General features: G+C 34.9%; 2 protein-coding genes across 4 annotated transcripts in view; one reads left to right on the top strand and one right to left on the bottom strand.

The window, feature by feature from the left end:
• The window catches only part of LOC138699785 (uncharacterized oxidoreductase YjmC-like), a 40,076-nt gene extending 32,735 nt beyond the window's left edge, over nt 1–7,341 (bottom strand). The window contains exons 1-2 of the mRNA XM_069825934.1: nt 7,098–7,341; nt 5,245–5,433 (exon numbers count right to left, since the gene is read on the bottom strand). Of these exons, the coding sequence (XP_069682035.1) occupies nt 5,245–5,433; nt 7,098–7,266 (358 nt within the window). The 5' untranslated portion in view covers nt 7,267–7,341. The remainder of the gene's footprint in view (nt 1–5,244; nt 5,434–7,097) is intronic.
• The window catches only part of fdl (fused lobes), a 335,607-nt gene that overhangs the window by 54,360 nt on the left and 257,408 nt on the right, over nt 1–23,839 (top strand). The gene's annotated exons all lie outside the window — the stretch shown is intronic.

Consider the following 23,839-nt stretch of genomic DNA (forward strand, 5'->3'; position numbering starts at 1 on the left):
ATAATCAGGTTCTGGCAGGACAACATCGAACAACTAACGTAGTCGAGGGCTGGCATAACCGCTTTCAGAAACACATCGTCACACATCACGCGTTGGTCCGGAAATTCATGGAATTTTTCAAGAAAAATCAAAGGAATAATGAAATTATAATAATCCATTATTGCTTGACGGGCATTTAATTGTGCAATACCCTATTGAAAGATCGTACCTACAAAATTTAAGTCGAGTAGAAGAGATTGTTCGGAATTACAACCACTACAACGAAGAAGGACACATCAGAACTTGCCTCAAAGCTATCAGTTATCATCTGAACTGCATGAAGATGAACAGGCAGAAGAGATTGAGTAAGGAACTGAAGTCAATTTGTAGATGGACATAATGTATTGTACAATCACGTAGTAATGTGGACATAAAATTTGTGCAATTGGACTAAAATAAAGTGGACATATATTTATGGACATAGTGTAGTGGATTTTAATGTAATGGACATAATAAAATGGACATTAAAATTGTGGACATTATAAAAAGGACCTAACGTCTGTGTTTCCTCGCGATAGTTGCTAGCCGCTTGGAGTGCTGTGAGTACTAGGAACAATAGACTGTGCCACTGCCATCGGTACAGGCCGTAAGGCAGACCATGTGACTCGCTTAACCAGATCACGAAGGGCGGCGTTTCAACCATACAAATTAGTTGGAATGCATAAAGAGTAACATAGCCTATATTTATCTCAAATGTAGTGTAATTGCATTAATAAAATTTAAAACAATGATTATGAGACACTTCAGACATAATTCACTTGCGAGTTAAGGTGTAATATTATTTTTGGTGTGAAAATTACGTTCTTCGTATGTGTAATACCTGCCTTTATTTCGATTAAATATTGCGAAATTCTTGTACAGCTGTCAGAAGAAAAAGTGGCCGCTCTCCTGGAACAAAGTTCCCTTCGGGTATCTTCGCTACAATTCGGAGACAGGCGATGTTACATGTTGTTGGACCACGTTGCCTGATATCTACAGTTATAATTGAAGTATTCTGTGTGTTATCGATAGCATAATGGTAGCGTTCAGGCCTCTTATTCATGAGGTCCTGCGTTCGACTACAACCACGTGCTTTTTATGTTCTTTTTTGTTCTGTTTTTGAGAGAGACAAACTATACATAATGGCTCCTTTTTCTTTTACGATTATTTTAGTAATTAACATCAGGTTCATTAATATATTATGCCATGACTTTATCATTATGATATTGTGGCTGCAAATGGAAAGAAAAAAGATTTTATTCTCAATAAAAATATCTTTCGTGGCATAAACAAAACAAATTTACTGGCGTCGGCCTTAAAATATTCAAACAATTAAGCGTTCAAAAAACAAAACAAAAAGCCATAATTCAATATTTAGTCTATCTTCCTCTTATCTCGATCATCTTGCAGTCGAGTGGGCATGGAATTGACTAGTCTATGCAAATAGCGACTGTTTTTAGACACGATATTCCAGGCATTCTGAACATACATACATAAGTGTTCTGTCCATGGGCAGGTCTTTCATTGCAAACCCAGCAATCTCCAATCTTTCCTATTTTCTGCCTTCCTCTTAGTCTCCGCATATGATCCACATATCCTAATGTCGTCTATTATTCTTTTCAACCAGAGACCCAACCAGTTACTTTTTAAATTTCTAATCAGTTTCAGCATCATTCTTTCTTCACTCACTTTTTCAAACACAATTTTATTTCTTATTCTATCTGTCCACTTCACACGCACCGTTCTTCTCCACATCCACATTTCAAATGCTTCAATTCGTTTCTCTTCATTTCGTCGTAATGTCCATGTTCCTTCCCCATACAATGCCACACTCCACACAAAGCACTTCACTAGTCTCTTCCTTAGTTCTTTTTCCAGAGGTCCGCAGAAGATGCTTCTTCTTCTATTTAAAGCTTCCTTTGTTCATGTTTGCAGTTTTTCTTGGGAAGGATAGGCCTAAATGCGGTAACATCCCGTTGCTTTCCGCACACCACTATCTCTTTCGCATCTTATTAAATTCCAGGGGACCCAAGCGTGGAGATGAGGAGAGTGGATTTGACTAATTGGCCCTCCGGACTTCACCGAAAGTCACGGCAAGGGTTAAATATTAATTCTATCAGGATGTTTGACCCTATCAGAGATCGGGAAATCTCAATTAGCCTTTGCCCCCCGCATCCTGGACTAGCTTCTACGAATCATCAGAAAATCTTAGAGTGTGATTGGGCCAATTTTTCCGAAAATGTTTCCACACTTTTGCCCTCGTAGCTCAGCGGACGAACGTCGGAATTTAGATGTCAACGTCTCAGGTTCAATTCCTCGTTACTCCTTTTCATTTTATTGTGGTTCAAGATAGTATAATGTAATAATACAAAAAGAAAAACTAATAGCAGTATTATGCAACTGGATTTTTCCAAACCTAATATTAAATTTATGTTATTTATATCGCTAAAGAACGATTACAATATAAATAACTTGACTATTATTTATACAGTATCACTAAAGAACGATAACACAATATAAATGATAAATATCGGTTTGTTTAATTAATATAAGATATTATATAATACGTGTTTAATTATCTAAATAAAGTAAACTATTTTACAAAGAAAGATGTTTATTTGTGTTATAATAATTACCTACATAAAATACAGATTAATTATATTGCGAAAGAACAATAACAATATAAATAACTTGAATATTATTTTATAATGCTAATGAAGGAAAACAGAATATAGGGTAAATGATAACTTGAATATTATTTATATCGCTAAAGAACGATAACAATATAAAAAACGTGAATATTATTCATATCGGAATTTCACAGATTTATTACAGATGTATTTAAGAAATTGTAGAAGAATAGTAATTAGTAACAGTGTCCTCTTTATTCTTCTTGGAGCCAAATTTGTAACTTTTAAAAGTGTGGTTACTATGTTGAAGTGTATGTGTTGCAACGGATGCTTGATTTGTTATGTATGTGAGTCAGTTATGGGATGCTTGATGTCGTCGCAATGTCGTAATTATAGTTTGATTGTGTTTGTGTGACTATTGTGTATTAATTTATGATGTATGGTATGGAAAGCTGCATATTTGTGTTATAGAAGTGTTACGTATGTGTGTTGTTAATGTTTTTGTATGTTTCAAATTGATAACTGATATTTGTTTTGCAATCGCAATGCCTAATTTACGGATTGTTTATGTTTTGTTTACATCGCGTAAGCTAATTTAATTTTCTTTTCCATTTCTCTTTATGCTTATCTGTTTTGTGTATAAAACTATAGCCCTAACATACATATGTAAAATAGGGCTAACCCCCACTGGAGATACAATAATAATAATAATAATAATTATTATTATTATTATTATTATTATTATTATTATTATTATTATTATTATTCATATCGTTATAAAACGATAACAGAATACAAATGATGACTTGAATTTTATTCATATCCCTAAAGAACGATAACAAAATATAAATAACGTGATATCCATCAAGAACGATAACTGGATATAAATGATAATTTGAATATCATTTACATCGCTAAAGAACGATTAAAAAATAAAATGAAAACTTGAAGAAGGCGCGAACCCACAACCTTTGAATCATTAAACAAGCACTCTACCGCTGGTCTGCGAGGAGCAGATATGGAACACTTCCATAGTTCCGGAACTGCTTGTACAAGCACATGCATCGTGTAACATCGCCGCAACCCGAAGTGGACTTTGAAAATATTCGCTGTTCACGAGTGCGGCCACTTTTTTTTTTACAGCTGTACATTCATTTATGCACGGATATTTAGACAAGTTGCCCCTTTCTGTCTAATTTTAGTGGTCTCCAATGCCATGCCATTACATGTGTATGTTATGTCATATGGAAATTATAGGTTATGTTTACTATAGGCCTATTTAACTTATATTCCTATATTCGCAATTATACATTATAATTAAGCATAATGTCATGTATAATACCCAGCACATTCAATTTGTCTGTATTTTAATACTACAATTGAGTACTGAATTATTGTATTTATCTACTACCTAAGAGATGAAGTAACACAATCGTACGTACACTAATTTCGTAGGTGTGGTATGGTAAATTTTTTGTCTACAATTAAGGATGGTAGATGTGCTAAATTAAAATCACAATATAAATTCTTTTTTATTAAACCTCAAAATAGCTTTCATTCTAAACTTAAAATGTTGATGCGAACAGATTATGTTAACATGTAAAATTCTCTTCACATTAAAATAACACAGTTTTGTAATTATTTCTGCAACATATTATGCAGTAAGAAGTAAACGGAACTTATGGACACATTACACTAAATAAAACTTAGCAATGATACGCAATAAATTTATAATATTATATTTCACTGAGCTCCATACACTGAAATAGAAAACTCGAACATACATTACGGCCTAGATCGAAAAGGCATTGATTGTGCCGTATTTCGCATTGTTGTGAAAAATTGTGTAAACTGTGAAATGTTCGTTATCGGTTGTAATAACTGTAAATGGCTAAAATACAATAATTTAAATAATAATATGGGGCAAGGAGACGTTTGTAGTGCTATAAATTGTAAGAAAAATAGGTCAGAGTTATCCTTCCGAAAGATCCAGGAAGGTGAGTTTATAAAATGTAATATATTCTTTATGAAAATAATATGTAAACCTTATATATTTCACATTTTAATAGTGCAAGGGAGGTGTTAATTTTTTTCAAAAGAACACGATATCGAAAGTACAACAATTTTATCGTCTGCTAGGGAAAGAGTCTGTAATGAGGCGATAGTAGCGATCCTGGTGGTGAGCAACTATCTATGGATGCATATTTATTAAACTATTGAGCTTCATGACCATATATACTAGACTGTGGTAATACTACATTCATTCTTATTATCTAATACCGTACTACATCATATGGTTACAGAATATTACAATAATGCTTTTATACAAAAGGACTAAGTGTTGCATGCTAATTTTGTTAGTTGGTGTAGAACTTAACATCTACATGTCATTATTAAGATCCATTTCTTTCTTTTGCCAACACATCTGGTGAGACCATGCAGTGTCTCAACATATGGCAATGGTGCTTCTCAAAGCTACAAAATGTAGAAGGTCGAGTCCCACCCGGTTTCCTTGTTTGTAATTCGCAGGTGTGAGCGGAATTAACTGCGCAGGTACTGTGGCGTTCCCATTTCGGAATGAGAGAAGTTTACAAACCTTTAGCAACAACCCAGCCTATCCCGGACTTCTTGGCTTTCTGGATGGCGATGTCCATGCAGAAGTTGCCAACTACAGGTCCCATCCCGTTATTTCCGTCCACCCACGCAGTTGCTGCAGTCTCCCGCAGGATGGTGGGTCTTGCGTTACCGTTGCAGACTTTCCTCTTAATGTCTTCCACGTGGATTCCTTAAAAATAGAATTACATGCTTTATATCGGACATTGTTCACGGTGATGGCCTGATTGTTATGTTGTAGGAAATTCACATTTTGTGCTTTTAGTGTGTTTTTTAGAACTCGTAGCGTTTTTGTTCGTCATTACAACACTGCGTTGTTTATTGTTTGTCATTTGGAATTTGAAGTGTTGTGCTTGAAAATACGCCTCGAATTTTGCTGATTTGAAGAAAGTTTGTGTTATTTGTGAGCTGAAGAAGATGAAGTGTCAAGTGGAAAAAAAAAAAACACTTCCGTTTGAGTTTAATAGAGAAGCAGAGGCAGCGGAAGCTACCCGAAACATTTGTGTCGTATACGGGAGAATGCCATTGGAAAAAGTACTCCAAGAAAATTGTTCTGTCCTTTCAACACAATATCCCGTAGGCCTACAAAAGTTAGTGTCTATCCACAGAAGATGATGTTATGGGTCTGGTGGGATGAAGAATGCGTCGTGAACTACGAATTGCTTCACAACAATGTAACCATAACTGGTGACATTTATTGCCAACAACTCAAATGCCTTGTGGCCACAGTTGAAGAAAAACGACCGGGAAGACTGCATTAAGTGCTGCTGCAACAATATAATACACTCCCGCACTCCGCTAACATGACGAAAGCAGCTATCTAGGAGCTTGGTTTGGGAGGTGATTCCACATCCCCCATATTCTCAAGATCTTACGCTCTCAGATTTGCACTTTTTCCTTCTCTATCCAACATTCTTCAAAGAAACTCCTTTGATAACGAAGATACTTTACACAATTGACCTGACGACTTCTTTAACTCCACATCAACAGATTTCTTCAGACGCGGAATCGAAAAACTATCCCAATGTTTGCAGAGAGTTATAGATAATGTACGAGAATGTTTTACTGACTAATTTGTGGCTTACGTCTCAAATACAAACTTTTGCCACAGCAAAATAATTCTGCGATCTTTCGCATCAACCCAGTAAACACTATTTGGGATTTAATGTTTTTTTTTTTACAAAGAAATAAAAATTTGCAACTTAATGTTAAGTTTAAAGCAAAACCATTCCACATAATTACCGTAGTTTAAACTACACTTTAAGTTTATCTCTGCATTTGATACTATTAAATTAATACATTAAAGCGATAGGCCTAATTATTATCAATTACCGTAATTATTTTTAAATTATTGTCTTAGCTTCGAAGAAAAGTTTTAGATTACTTCAGGAAAAGAAGGGTGACATGCATATCATAGAGTAGGGCAGCCAATGCTTCATCTCCACCTCTGCGAGTAATATTCATGTAGACTATAGTTTTGACTAAACGTAAAAGACGCGCGATATTTCTAACTAGTCCGTACCGGTAATTTTACTTACATACTACGAGATGTGTTTTGAAGTACTGAAAGAAATACATTGCTAAAATAAGCTTCTAGGAGTTGTTCAGTTGTCCTAGTGCAAGGGTCAACGCCACAAAAATCGATGAAGAATTCTTAAAATAGACGCACAATTTCCTACTACCGGTACTTTTAATGGAAAGCTTATAGTAGAATTGGAATTGTTTTCTTTGACCAACTGGAAGCTCATATATTGTTAATGCTACAAGATGTAGCCTACTTACTACAACATTTATAGCCCTTAATCATATACAGTATGAAGACAACGAGAAGCGTACCGAGTTTCTTCAAACCACAGCTGTAGTGACCTCTGTAATCTGCTGCTACCAACATGTCCGCCATTTGTTGTGCGAACTCCACATTGACACCAATGTTTACTAAGGCATCCATACAGAAACGAGACACCTCTTGTAGACTTACAAAATGTCCCTCCGACTCGGTTGACATGTTGTGATTATTGTCATCGCTCTGTATTACAGACCATTATAACACAGCACGGGCCCAGCTGCAGCTGGGACGAAGACAGACTGCAACAATGAGCCATTAAATAGTTGACAATCCGTTCCACTGAACAAGGATAAATGTCTGGAAGAACATGGATAGGACATCGTTGTCTATGAAATATGCCAAGCTGATGTAGGTATTAAAATCATTGTTATCCCAAACATAAGTTTCCGTAATTCCAGAATGATAAATCGAGGTCTGTATCAGTGGGTTTTTTTTTATTTTTAATACTTGTTCGGAAAATTCCATTAAATAAAAATAGTGAAGAATAGAGAGCATAATATGCCTACTTATAAAAATTGCAGTACACCTGTGGTTACCAAAGTGTGGGTCGCGACTCCTAGATTTGTTGGTAATTCTATAGCATCTATTAGATGCTTTATGGTTGTGCTAACAGATGGAGTTACTTGTCAACAATGTGACGCTGAAACGTGTGTTCAGGTTACTGCCCAGAGACAGTCCTAATGTATTTTTTTTATATTTGTGATGATTGGTTAATTAATATTAACCCGGCACACTCACAATCACACTCATACAAATTTCCAGACCCTAGACACCCAGGGAATTCTTCTTCTTCAAGAAAAATTCACCGAGAGCCGAACCCGGGACCTCCGGATCTGGAAGCCAGCATGCTGACCAACAGACCACGGAGGCAGTCAATGCTACGAGATGATTTACAAAATAAAACGAAGAACGTCTTACCAGTATACATTTATTTTGAATTTAGAAATATAAACAACTTTGAACATAACAATTTAAAATGCTTCAGTAGTTATAAAGTAAAAAATAAATTAATACGACTATTTCGTTTATATGACGTCATTCCATTTTCGGCTAATGAAGTATAATGAAATTTTGAATTCCAACCAATCACAGTTATACATCGCGATAATTTCTGCAGCTCGATTTATCACTACCAATTTATCGCATGGTCATTCTTTTGTTTAGTCAGTGTCGCCAACTGTTTCCACGTAAATCGATGAGCATGAATTTATTGTCTAAAGAAAGTGTGAAATTCTACTTCCACATCTACATCTTCATCTTCTAATTCCATGTCCATTGTATCTAAAGAAAATGACACTCCTTCATGACAATTGCTCATTTAATTAATGTATTAAACAGGCTATTTGTAATTATACTATAAAATGTTTAAATTAAATTATGATTTCAGCAGATAATAAAAACGTATTTCTGCTATAACAACGAGAAAAGCGCAATATATATAATTAACATTTTTAAACCTGTATTTCGCATTTCTCAATTGGCATTACTGAATAACATTCAATTTCTTTATTGCAGTAATCGTTATTCATATATTTCGACTTCACAAATAAGTTAAGTATTCAAAAATATACAATTATTAACATTTTATGAGCGAATTTTAGGGATATATTATTTACATTTTTATTTAATTCATGAAATAGTCCTAATAAATGTCACTCCAGGTCTGAGATTTGCCGATAAATCCACGAGGGAATGCCTGGTTTTTAGAATGTAGCTTCTCAGATCTGAATACATACACAGTGATGTCATGTTTAAGTTCAAGGAGATTTCTCGCTTTTTTATGGCAATCATAGACGAAAAATTTATTTTGCATAAATACGAGATTGTAAATGTTATAAAAAATACAAGAGCTTAGAATTAGGCTTTTGGGTAATCCACTGAATCATGAAATTTGACATTTCCAACGTTTCGAAATTACATACAGGTTCCTTCCTCATGGTAAGATCACAGTCTAGTATATACAGTCGCGAAGCTTGGGGTGATTTTTTGCATTTCTCGCGATAGTTGCTAGCCGCTTGGAGCGCTGTGTGTACTAGGAACAATATACTGTGTCACTGCCATCGTGATCTAATACAGGCCGTAAGGCAGATCATGTGACTCGCTTAACCCGATCACAAGGGCGGCGTTACAACCATATAAATTAATTGGAATGAATAAAAAAGTAACATATATTTCTCTAAAATGTAGTGTAATTGCATTAATAAAATTTAAAACAATGATTAGGACACACTTCAGACACAATTCCTTGCGAGTTAAGGTGTAATATTATTTTTGGTTTGAAAATTACATTGTTCGTATGTGTAATAGACCTACCTGCCTTTATTTCGATTAAATATTGCGAAATTATTGTACATTCATTTATGCACAATTCAATAATTTTCAGTTGCACCGCACGAATATTTAGATATGTTGAAATTATAGGTTATGTTTACTGTTCCAGTTGCCCCTTTCTGTCTAAGTTTCTTTTCTGTTAGTGGTCTCCAATGCCCTGCCATTCATATGGAAATATTATAGGTTATGTTTACTATATCTTATATTCCTAAATTCGCAATTATACATTATAATTAAGCATAATGTCATGTATGATACTCCGCACATTCAATGTGTCTGTATTTTAATACTACAATTAAGTATTGAATTATTGCATTTATCTACTACCCAAGAGACGAAGTAACAATCGTACGTACAATAATTTCATAAGAGTGGTATGATAAATTTTCTGTCTTTATGATGGAAGGTAGATGTGCTATATTAAAATCACAATACAAATTCTTTTTTATTAAACCTCAAAATAGCTTCCATTCTAAACTTAAAATGTTGATGCGAAAAGATTATGTTAACATGTAAAATTCTCTTCACATTAAAATAACACAGTTTTGTAATTATTTCTGCAACATATTATGCAACAAGAAGTAAAGGGAACTTATGGACACATTACACTAAATAAAACTTAGCTATGATACGCAATAAAGTTATAATATAATAATTCACTGAGATCCATACACTGGAATAGAAAACCCGAACATATATTACGGCCTGGTCTAGATCGAAAAGACATTGACTGTGCCGTATTTCGCATTGTTGTGTAAAAGTTGTGTAAACTGTGAAATGTTCGTTATCGGTTGTAATAACTGTAAATGGCTAAAATACAATAATTTTAATAATAATATGGGGCAAGGAGACGTTTGTAGTGCTATAAATTCTAAGAAAAAGAGGTCAGAGTTATCCTTTCGAAAGATCCAGGAAGGTGAGTTTATAAAATATAATACTGTATATACTTTATGAAAATAATATATAAACCTTATGTATTTCGTATTTCAATAGTGGAAGGAAGGTGTTAATTTTTCAAAAGAACACGATATCAAAAGTACAATAGGCTACATTTTATCGTCTGCTAGGAAAAGAGTCTGTGATGAGGTGATAGTAGCGATCCTGGTGGCTAGCAACTACCTATGGATGCATATTTCAACTGTCTATGTTTGCATATTTAGTGAGTATTGAGCTTCGCAACTGTATATACTAAACTGTGGTAAGATCAGACTCTGTTGGGCTCATTATGCCAGGCTAATTCGGACGACTGAGCTCCATCGCAATTCTATTGTAAGTACTTAACTTACATATACATATATAGACACGGTATAAATTCAGTGAAGAAATAAATGAAAAATAATCATTTCATTTTCACTCTCAGTTATATTCACAATCCTTATAAATTAAAAATCAACTCGTTAAAAATCTAAATATCACAGTAACGCCCATCGGATAACATAAACGTTCCACGCAATTATAGGGAACCTTTATTCAGTTCCAAAGCTTAAACGTGTCCATGTTAAGTTAAATTGAGAAAAATAGGAAAAATTGCTGTGGCTCATGATTTTGTATTTACAGATGCAGAATAAATTTCGTAGTGTTAAACTCATTCTTTTAACCAATATTGTAACAATTTGTAATAATATTTCTGCTTATTGTAAGTAAATATTGTTAATAATATGTTAGCCATGAAGAGTTTTGGAAAGTACAGGTGGACATGTTGAGTTTTGGGACACTTTCTCATGGACATGTGAAGTTTCGAAATGAAAATCAGAGGAAATTAGTGAATCTTTCGTTTAAAATTGATGTTAGAAGGAAAGAAAACATTACTGTTATATTATTATTATTATTATTATTATTATTATTATTATTATTATTATTATTATTATTATTATTATTCACTACAGCTAGCTTGGCGCGTTCTCAGCTTCGGGTTGAGCAAAGGGCTATCACCCATCACCGTAAAAAAGCTTGTAAAAATGCAGGAGTTTGGAGAAAATTACACAACGCAGAACTACATACATTGTGTTCTTCACCTAAAATACAGTAATAAAAATTATAAACATTAAATCTAGACGTTTGAGATTGGGAGGGGGGGGGCATGTAGCACGTATGGGTGAATCCAAAAATTCATGTAGAGTATTAGTTGGGAGATGTTAAGGAAGAAGACCTTTGGGGAGGCCGAGTCGTAGATGATAAGGTAATATTAAAATGGATTTGAGAGAGGTCGGATATGATTGTAGGGGCTAGATTAATCTTGCTCAGGATAGGGACCGATGGCGGGCTTTTGTGAGGGTGGCAATGAATGTCCGAGTTCTTTAAAAGCCATTTGTGTGTAAGTAATTATTATTTCAAATGATGTTAAAGACGTATGGCTGAAATTAGTGTTATTCAGTTCGGAAAATAAATGTTTCTCTCTCTCTCTCTATTTTTTTTTTTTTTTTTTTTGGACCTATTGAGTTCTGGAACTAACCGACTCGAATTTCTTTTCATTTTTTTTCATATTGCTGCCATAACAAGTTAAATATCATCAGATGGTGTTCAGATTATTTATAAGTTATATTAACAATAGACTCTATTCCTAGAGGTACAGTGATTTATGATCCATCCGGTATATTTTTTGAGCATTTCTTTTCGCTTTCGAAAAGTCATAAAATAAGTTACATTTTGTTTTGTCTACAAATCGAGGTTACAGTTCACACACAGTTGCTAATTCTTCCTCAGTGCCTAAACATGGCCACCTTTATGACCTTCGAACATGGCCTTCTTAGTTGGCTGGTACACGAAGCTAATCGTCGTGAAATTGCTTCAGAATCAATTAGCAGCAGTGATAGTGTGTCGCCTTCACCCTTGTAAATAAAACAGTCTCGCTAATTGTAATTGATAGCATCCGTAACGACGTTCACCGGCGATATTCATTGAGCTAGCTGTGCCGTAAACAAATCGGAGTTTAAATAAATCTAAAACGGAGGCAGTGCCAGAGTGATGCCACAGTCTAGTTTAACAGTCACGAAGCTTTAGTTGTTGAGGGTACTAGGAACAATAGACTGTGCTGGTACTATTTCGCATTGTCTGTAATGAAGCGATAGTAGCGATCCTAGTGGTTAGCAACTATCTATGCATATTCCCTATGTATTGAGCTTCGCGACTGTATATACTAAACTGTGGTGATACTTCCTAATGAACACTGGAAGAAAGAAAGTAAGTAACTTGGAACATAAGATTAACTGAAAGAAGGAACGTGTTTTGATCGAATTTTAAGTTAATGTTCTCTGTGTTTCAGCAGCTGTGTTTTTCACGGGGAGATATATAGACAGAGCACAAGATAATTTCTTACCGTACCCAATTCTGAATCCATGAGCACACCTACTGTATAGTTCCGCTGCAGCTTTCCTTCTCGACAAAAATGAAATATAACATGTTTCTGTCCTGATAAAATCAACTTATGGCAGGAGATATTTAAAACTGTCATTGCGTCCTTCATCGACTCTGTTTAAAGTGTCCTCCTTCTACTTCAGCACATTTGTGATTTCTCCGAAGATTAGTTTGAAATATTCGAATAATCTCTTCTTGCGAAATATTTGAAATTACTTGTCGGATGTTTGTACGAGGTATTGCATAATTTAAAACTACAAAACGTCGTTGCAATACATTATACACCATTCTCAAACAAAGAAATTATAAAAACAATAGTTTGCACTATACTAGTCGAATGAGTAATCCCTTCAGTGTTCTCAAACAATTTTATTAGAGAAAATACACAAACGCTTGCAGTATACATTGCACATGAATAATCCATTCAGTCGCTCACAAGATTGAGATGAACTACACGCATGCAATACCTCACAAATGCCCTTGAACTTCGGAGCATACTATAGACGCACTGTATGTAGGAGTCAGTGTTCTGTACGTCCCATTGCGTTATATATACTTGGAGAACAATGTATTCGGTATAAAGTAAAAAATTGTAAAAATATATGACAAAGTCGCCATGCCTATTAACATTCAGTGATGAATCAATGTAAACCACGTGGGACATAGTATACTTAGACAATGAAAGTTCTATGCTGTATATGACATTCCGGTACTCCAAAAAGGTTGTCACGTGCACTTCAGACGAAAACAAGTAAACTTCTCTTACACAGATTTACAGAATGAGAAGAAATTCTAACGTGTGTTTCGAGGATTTGAATTATAAGAATGTCTGTTGATTTAAGAATTAACAGATAATTTTTTTTCAAACTTCACGACTTGAGATATGGAAGCGAACAGTACCTCGTTTTATAATTTAAAGACAACGCTATATAAGTGGATAAAAATACAATTTCTCTCTTATTTAAATCATGAGAGTTGCGAGATCCAGTTTTAGAGACTAGTCGTGAAAATTTCAAACGCTGTTTTAAAGATCAAATCTTGGAGTAGACTAACACCAAAAGACAGAATCAGGAGTGAAAGATCAGAAGACAATTGAAGGAGGAGAATATAGTAATTGAAATACGAACATATCAATAGAAATGGAGACAACATGTACAGCGGATACCTACTGTATAGGCCAAATGAGAAACGCGACCTAGACGTCCGAAGATGAGATGAACTGATCATTACAGAATTTAACCTCGGAACGGATCTTGGGCCCAATCCTTGATTTGGCAGAAGAATATCTAAATGTAGGTAGAGAATATGTGGAAACATGCAACACCTTATCATAACAGTAAATTAGTTTGGTAACTCTTCATAAGATTACATATTTTGTAACCTCGATTTAAAAGATTTCAAGGTTCGGCAGTCCTTGACTTCAGACGACAGAGAGTTCCAGTGACGAGAATAGTAACAGTGAAAGTTGAGGAATATGGAGATATTGTGTGGAGTGAAATTTCCAGCGTGTTATCGCGTTGTGATGGAGTATTGATGTTATGATAATGAGAAAAATTATAGAAACGAGCGAATAAATAAGGAGGAGGTTGAATACCACATCGCAATTCTAAGTCCGTAAGCTTGCATCCTGCCTTTCGTCTTAAAAGTCTCATTTGACTAACAACAGTTCTGGGCCTGTTACTACATTTATCTAAATATAGCGTTTTTTATATAATGGTACAATATAATAATGATTTTTGTCTCTGCAGACATGTTTTTAGAAATATACGAGAGAATTGTTTATTTTGAAATGCAATTCTACACAGCCTCAAGGACTGCGCTTGACGTTTTCGGTACCTACTAGCCCGATAAGCAGCATGCAAATTGAAGCTGATGAACTTCCCCTTGCTACTCCCAGTGAAATACTCCCTACTATGCAATTAAAGTTTCACCTAGACCTGAATCGAGGATGTATGATTATGTATATCCAGGAATAAATTAATTCCAATGACTATAGTAAGGTGTTCACTCAACACTATAGAGTTTAGTACACACAGCAAAATTGAAACTATACGTACCATCCTTTTAATTATATCGACCATAGATTCTACTTAATATTAACCATGGCAACTACAAAGAAAATTATATCAATGATGATTATACGTAAGTTATTATGTGAAATTTAATTATCAGAAAGATCTCTGCAAAAAAACACTTCAAAGAACTGGTAAGCAAACAAAAGAAAAACAGACGGGAATTGGTTTTAATTAACGTTATAGTAATACAATAGATTATTTTCTATTTCTAAATGTAAGAGATCAGAGCTCTTGAAATTTCTTGTGTGAAGTATAGGGTAATTTTTATTTATTCTTCCTGATAATAAAATAGTTTTCTCTCCAGATAAGATACCAATTTTGTGTATCTGATTTTAATGTGACAACGTTTTTATTTTGTGTTCGTATTTAACTTACGGTATTGTTTGTGTTTTAAAGAATTTTAGATAAGGGCGCAAATAGTCGTTGTGCCTGGAGCGCCCTTCAAACCCCGTTAACTATGTAAGACGTCAATTGGTTTTATTTAACACTGACGCAATAAAATAGATTTTAGTTAATTGTTTATTTGATCATGTTATAGATCAGGACTATCCAGGCTATTCTTGTGTGCTTTGCAGCGTTTTTTATTTAATAATAAGAAGCGCACAATGTGCATAGTTAATATCTTAGTTTACGATTTACAGAATTTTGTGACACTGTTCTTTGTTTGCACTTCATTATATGGTATCTGTCACATAGTATGTGTTCACACAGCTTAAATACACATTGATCATTCGGCTGGTGATATTTTTAACGCTACATAATTCGTAATGAAACCCATGGACTGCTTAGCGCGTCATCACGTCTCCGCTCGTAATTGGCCTTCTTCCACTCTGTGTTTATCATTGCGTCCGTGGCGTAGACCTCCTTCCATATATCTGCTCTGTTTGCCTGTAGTTCCTAGAGTAGGTCCTCATATGCCTTCGTAGATGTCAGTAGCAATTCATATCTTAGATCTTCGAAGTAGAAAGATTCCTTGGACAATAGGTAGGTAAGTCGCGATGGAGTGTATTTGGATAGACATTAGAGATGAACAAAACTAACTGCCGCTCTCGCTAGCTGTGTTCGTTGCATTTGTCTTTCGAGTCTCGTCTCGTCTCGTCATTCTCGTGCGTTTCGAATCTCGCTCATAATTCTCGAAATAGCATTTGGTCGGCTTGGAAAGATTTCGTAACTTTGAATAACATGCATCATTGAAATAAATAACATTATAAATGTTTAAATGAGACAAAAAGACAAAACAGAACAGTATATTAGTTATCAAAGTGTTCTGGTTCCATTATATGATGTTACCTATATTTATATAAATAGAAAAAAACAATTCATAATTAAATTTGCATCTCTAAGAAACATAAAACCTAACTTAATATCTTTCTACTTGAGATTGCACACTTGATTTCAAACATATGAAAAGAAAATTACTTGCCTTTTAATAAGGGCCTAGTAATTAAATAAAGATTGGGGAACGAATTATTATACACTGAAAGATAGAGACGATGTTTCAAATAGGCTATGCCAAGTAGATAAAAGTTCAGTCAGGTATAAACCTGTGGCGATTCAAGGCTGCTTGACGTTCGGGACTTCGGGAGTGATCAATCTCGGCGTCTCGAAACACTCACAAGCGTCAACGACGCGACGTATAGAACACTGTCGTGCGGGTTTTCGGATTTGCGGGCGCTGTTAGTCTTGCTTTCTCGATCGTTGTTCATCTCTAATAGACATAGTGATTTTTTAAAAAAATGTCGCTTTGACACTCTTGATGTTTGCTAGACTGTTTTTCCTTAGGTATTTCCATATTATATCATATGTTATTATGGGAGTGATTTTTAGTGCGAAAAGCTTCAGTGCTGTCTACAGGAATATCTTGTGTAGATTTTTTATTCCCTTCATGGCTACCACTGCTCCTGCTGCTGATGCTGCTCGTTCTTTTATATGCAATGAGTATACATTACCCTGCGTTTGCATGGTGATCCCTAAATATTTGAAGTGTGGGACTTTTGTCAGAGGTTCCTTTCCATACTTTATGACGTCATTGACTACTACTCTACCTCATTTCCTGAACGTCATTGTGACTGTCCTCTTTTTGTTTAGTAGTAGCTCATTTTGGTTGCTCATTCTCTTGTATGATTGAACGCTGCCTGTAGGTTTTCGATGTCTATGGATAGAATCACCATGTCATCCGCATAGGCGTAAATTTTGACATTGGCTTTATAGATATCTGATGTCGCTATGTTGAATAGCAGGGGGGCTTAGCGGATCGCCCTGCAACACTCCATTTGTCTGTTCCAGTGGCTGAAATCTGTTGATGTTGTCGTCAATTTGCACATAGTTACTTTCCATGATGTTCCTTAATAGTCTTGTGATGTAATTCTTTCCAGTAATGTTCTCTAGTTTATCTATAAGCATATTTCTGTTCACGAGATCGAAAGCCTTCGTATAGTCTATGAAGAATGCGTGTAGTTTACCTTTTAGCTTATTCTTCGTAATAACAAAATTATTTTCTCAGCTGACAAGACCCTAATTGGTTTTATCTAACAATCGTTTATTTGGAAATGTAACCGGTCAGGACTATTGAAGCTATTCTTGTGTGGACTGCAGTTTTTTTTTAGAGGGGGTGAGATTTACTGCACGAAATAATGGGTTAGTTTCTAAAGACTAGAAGCTGGTTTTATTTAGCTTTCCTGTAAATTCAATAAACAAGCAATCGTGTGCAAATCTGGCGTTCAGGTAGAAGCTCCCTGTGAAGCAACCTTGAATAATTTCAAGGGAAAAATTGTTCTTGTGCCGGGTATCGATCCTGGGACCCTTCGCTTAGCGCACGGATGCTCTACCGACTGAGCTACCCTAGGAACTATAGGAACTGTGGTAGCTCAGTCGGTAGAGCATTTGTACGCTAAGCGAAGGGTCCGGGAATCGATACCCGGCCCCGGAACAATTTATTTTTCCCTTGAAATTATTTAATCAATCGTGTATTTCCACATGTAAGAGTTCAAAGCTATTTACAGTAGACTGTTCTTATGTGGGCTATAGCATTTTTTGGCAGAATAGGATTTACTTGACGGAATAATGTTTTAGTTTCTTTTGACTAAAAGCCAGTCTTATCTAGCATTCTTATAAATACAATATACAGTACATCGTGTATTTTGATATGTAAAAGATTAAAGTTATTCAGGCTGTTCTTGTGTGGGCTATAGCGTTTTATTTATTTTTTCTTTAAATTTACTTAACGAAATAATGGTTTCGTTTCTTCATATGCAAAGTAGCCTTATTCCGTATTGTCGTAAATGAATTATACATTCGTTTTACTCTAAACGTAACAAATCAGAGCTATTGGTGACATTTTTATGTTACATTGCGTTGCTTTTTGCAAATGTATTCCAATAAATAGTGATTTTATCCATTTAGAAGCAAAGTAGTCTCACTCATTATTGTTATAAATACATTATAGAATCGTTTATTTCTAAATGTGACAAATCATATCTATTCGTACCTTTTCTTGTATGGATTATGGCGTTTCTTCCTAAATTTATATCACAAAATAATAGCTTTTGCTTTTGGACAGGCCAATTGATCTTGCGCAGTGTTATTTTTAATGCAATGAAGAATTTTTTAAAGCTCTAGGAAGATATAGAATGTTTCTCAAGATTTTCTTCTGAATTCTATATAGAATGGACAAACAAGTTATTTTAATATTAATGAACAAAATGAAGGTAATTTTTTTAACTTTACAGGGTGATCCGTTTGGGTATGAATAAAATAAAAACACCGTAAAACATTTACTACTGAACTTTATTTGTTGAAACTTTGTGCATACAACACTGAAAGATGGGAGATTCCTAGAGCTTAACATGATCCTCATTGCGCACTCTGGACAACTCATAACGGTGATTCAATTCAGCGCATGTCCGTTGTAACATAAAAGCTTGAGTAATTTTTACTCTCAGATAATCAATGTTTCTGGGTTTCTGTGAATAGTCGATGTTTTTAACAAAACCCTACACGAAGAAGTCAGGAGGGATTAGATCTGGGGAGTTTGGGGACCAAGCCAAGAGATAGCTGCTTCTCGTACTGGGTTTTGTCTTCGACCTTCTACATGTTTTTTTTTAACACAGAACCTGTTTCTACAAATGTTCGATACCACAACGTTATGGAATCGTATTTAGGTACATTATGAAATATGTGAAATATGAAAAGTCTGAAATTCCCTAAGGGCAACGGCCTCCTACAGGAGTGTAGGGCGAGCTGAAGGTCTACTACACTTGGGAATTCAGTCCAAGAGAGCTTATACTATACTTACAAACTAAACACATAAACAATCTATAAAAGCTAAATACGAAAAACTATACAGACTAAACACATAAATTATACAAACTAAACACCAACAAAAAACTATACAAACTTAACACATTAATTATAGTCTGAATACACAACTATCAACACTAAACACACAACAAATTTTACATACTGAACACATTAATTATACAGTGTCTTAACTCACACACAAACTAAACATACAAAAACCTATACAAACTGAACACACAAATTATAGTCTTAACACACAAGAGCTATACAAACTGCACACATAAATTATACAGTCTAAACACACAAACAAACTATCTAAACTAAACACACAAAAACCAGGTACATTAAGCACACCATACTCAAGTCGAAATTCCCCTTGAACTCTTTTAACACTCTCAAATTTAGCATACCAAAGAACACATTGTACCCGCTGTTGATTTGTAGTAGCAATTTTAATCATCTTACTTAATTACTTACTGGCTTTTAAGGAACCCGGAGGTTCATTGCCGCCCTCACATAAGCCCGCCATCGGTCCCTATCCTGAGCAAGATTAATCCAGTCTCTATCATCATATCCCACCTTCCTCAAATCCATTTTAATATTATCTTCCCATCGACGTCTCGGTCTCCCCAAAGGTCTTTCTCCCTCCGGCCTCCCAACTAACACTCTATATGCAGTTCTGGATTCGTCCATATGTGCGAATCATCTACGATTTTTCATTTGTCCTTTCAGATCATGCATTGCTGTTTGTCATATGGAAACTCCTGTCTTTTAATCATAATAACCAGCCAGAAATTTTTCCTATCATCATAATAGCTTTATAATAATAAATTAATATTATCCATATCCATAACCAAACTAGCCACCGGCGTGGCTCAGTCGGTCTGAAGTTGTGCTCGGGCGCGGGTTCGATCCCCGCTTGGGCTGATTACCAGGTTGGGTTTTTTCCGAGGTTTTCTCCAACCGTAAGGTGAATGCCAGGTAATCTACAGCGAATCCTCGGTCTCATCTCGCCAAATAACATCTCGCTATCACCAATCTCATCGACGCTAAATAACCTAGTAGTTGATACAGCGTCGTTAAATAACCAACTAAAATAAAATTAAAAAATACCAAACTGATCAGGCTGTATTTTAATCTATTTTTACATAAATGAAACGCGTCCCTTTTCGAATGAAATGGTGTTCATATTTCCTTGTATATTCTATTGTAAGTTAATGTCAACGATTTATGTCATATTTTGAAACCTAATCCATTATTTATTTGCAATGGTATTTCGAAATAAGTTATGCTCATACAATAAATGTAGACAATGCAGGTATCATTTACCCTTCAAACCCCTTTATTCACTTTGTCTGTGTAGACAATGCCGCTTTGTTCTGACCATAGTTGTACGAAGAATAATGTGATGATCCGCTGCTCTACTGAATGGTCTCCTTCCGATGAGGCAGTTAGGCCTCGTGATATATTTCAGCAACTTGCCTCTGTGTCATAAAGCACATCAAAACTTCGTCTGGATAGACTTAGATAAAACCCTGACGCTGGTGGGTGTTAGCGTGTTGCTAGGCGACGCGGATTTCACACGCTGCCGCCCATTGATTTGTGTGGCGACCTAAATTAGCCCACTGAAAGGATTACACTGCTCGTGTGAGGATGTGGCTATTGATATGCATTCACAGGTCAGGGAGCTCTGATCCACTTGAAACGAGAGCTTTCACGGAACCCATGACTTGGAAAACGTGGCTTATATTGCAAATAAATTGCTCATCTTCGTTGCGAGATGTCACAGCAAAGTTCACTTGCAAACTGCAACTTACATTTTTTTTCGAACTTAGAAATTGAATTGAAGTCATCCTAGATGTCTCTGAACTCTTCCATTTAAAATTTGAGACCATAGCTTTCTGCTGTTGAGAGAGAATGTTCTTTGAATTGGAAAGGGAATTTCTCTGAATTCTAACGTTCCGATGTATACGTTTCTGAAATAGATGTTTTGTAAAATTTTTGAGAGACATTATTGATCCGACACATTAAATATATGATATAATAAAATAATTGATAAAATCCTTCAATAACTGTCTTAGTTTATTAGCCTAATGAATTATACAAAGAAAAACATTAGGTCATAGTTACAATCACAATGTGACTAGCGCTTTCGCCGTGTGTGTCATCATTAGGTCTGAAAGAGTAACAAATATCAATATTATGAACATAAAAACATGAACAGTGTGCGGACATAATATGATCTTGCAAAATACATGACGAGGAATATAAAAATCATTGGTTAAAAACAATATCATATGGCTGACTGTCCAAACACAGAATTGCGAGCAAAACCAATTATTTGGATTACAATTATTTACCAAAATAGGTTTCAATATTTTGAATGTAAGTAATGAATATTCTTACAAAGTCAATGTATTAAAATTGCCAGATAGCATACGTTAAAATAGAAGTCTTCAAAGAAATTGCAGTGTTTAATGTGGATGCACAAAATAATAAAGTTGAATTGGGTAATGCTTTCCGGCAGTCATCATGACGCAAAGTTATGAGTACGTATTGAAAAATCTAAAAAATATAATTTAAAAATGTTCAAGTAAAATGAAAAATATATATATTTTTTAAAGGATAGAAATATTATATAATAAATAAATATAACTTACAGGAAGTGATCAGGTGGAGATAGAACGGTGCTTCATAGACGATTGCGTGATGTTGACTGAATACATCGGCATGTGAAAAGACAACGTCATTATGTAAGTGGAGGGTAATAAACTAAGACAGTTATTGCAGCGATATTTTACTACTTAATTAACTTATTATTCCCAGAACATGAATTTTACCAGCAATCGAAAAGTATTGGGAATAAATTTGAATAAGGAACAAAAACAAGTTTCCTTCCCAGGCAGGATTCGAAACACGAAAGTCTTAGTTACCAGTCTATCGTGCTCTGGAATGAACAAGGCTCTGAAATCGCCTACAAGGGTCGGTCCGGTTTTTTTTTTGCCAGTACTGTACAAGGAAAATATGTTTCACAAGAAATTATGTTCCCCAAAGTGTTTCTGGAGCAAAACGAGTATGTTTATGGTCGTGAGTTCCCCAAAGTGTTCCTGGAGCAAAATGAGTATGGTTATGGTCGTGTAGCTGGTGGCTGTATCTTGTTGGAATCATTGACTGCGATATGCGATGTTTCTTGCACGACAAAATATTTACAGATCACTTAAAGACAACGTGATAATGAGATCTGTATACCAATATTGGTGAACAGTCTGGAGATGTCCATCATAGTCGTCCACAAAATGTGGGCTCAATAAATCGTTTGCAGATACGGCACACCAAATCGTGACACGTTCGGAATGAAGAGCTTGTGAAACATTTCAGGAAAAGTTTCAACACTTGCTACCAAGCTGACAATATCTAACATGTTTCATTATGTTCTTTCATTAATAACTAAAAAACTAAGGATTTTCGGACATGTTTATATGAACTTTTTTCTTGTTTTGGTGTGAGGATCATGCCCCCAAGGTTTGTCAAAGTATTTCTGTAACACCTTGTAAATAATATTGAAATTATCATTTGTATTCTGCTATCGTTCTTTAGCGATATAAATAATATTCAAGTTACCATTTATATTCTGTTATCGTTCTTTAGCGATATAAATAATATTCAAGTTATAATTTATATTTTGTTATGTTCTTTAGCGATATAAATAATATAAATTTAATGTTAGATTTGGAAAAATACATTTATATAATACTAGAGTTAGTTTTTTCTTCTTATATTAGTACTTTATACTATCCTGTAACACAATAAAATGAAAAGAAACGACGAGGATTTTTAGCTTGAGACGTTTGACATCTGAATTCAGAAGTTCTTCCAACTGAATCATGGGGGCACAAGTAAAGAAGCATAATAATATGCGGAAAAATTGGCTCAATCCCCCTCCAAAATGTCCTGATAATTTGTGGAAGCTCGTCCAAGACATGTCCACTCGACTGCAAAATGTGATCGATATTGGAGGAATATGGACTAAATATTGAATCGTAGCTTTTGGTTGAGTTTTTTAAATTTTAATTGTTTGAATTTTCCAGGCAGACGCCAGTATTTTTGTTTTGTTTATGCCACGAATGATATTTTTGTTGAGTATAAATTTGTTCTTTCTTTCTTTCTTTCTTTCTTTCTTTCTTTCTTTCTTTTTTCTTTCTTTTTTCTTTCTTTCTATTTGCAGCCATAATGTCATAATAAATAATGATAAAGTCATGGCATAATACATTCATGAACCTGATGTTAATTAGACCTACTAAACTGTCATAAAAGAGAGAGTAGCAATTATATTTTCCCTCTATCTTAAAAACAAAAACAAAAAAAGAAACAAAGAAACTCCGTGGTGTTCTAACGCACGACCTCAAGAATACCAGCCCGGAAAGCTACCATTACACTACAAGTGTAACACGTAGAATACTTTAATTATATAACTGTATTTAGCAGGCATCATGGTTCAACAACATGTAACATCGCCTGTTTCCGAATTGTAGCGGAGATACCCGAAAGGAACTTAGTATCTAGAGAGCGGCCACTTTTTCTTTTGACAGCTGTACATTAGTTGCTTTTAATTTAGCATAATGGTTAATTACATTGCACTGATTTGAATTAACATAATATATGTAAAAACGTTA

Source organism: Periplaneta americana, chromosome 5, assembly GCF_040183065.1.
Source record: "Periplaneta americana isolate PAMFEO1 chromosome 5, P.americana_PAMFEO1_priV1, whole genome shotgun sequence".
Lineage (NCBI taxonomy): Eukaryota > Metazoa > Arthropoda > Insecta > Blattodea > Blattidae > Periplaneta > Periplaneta americana.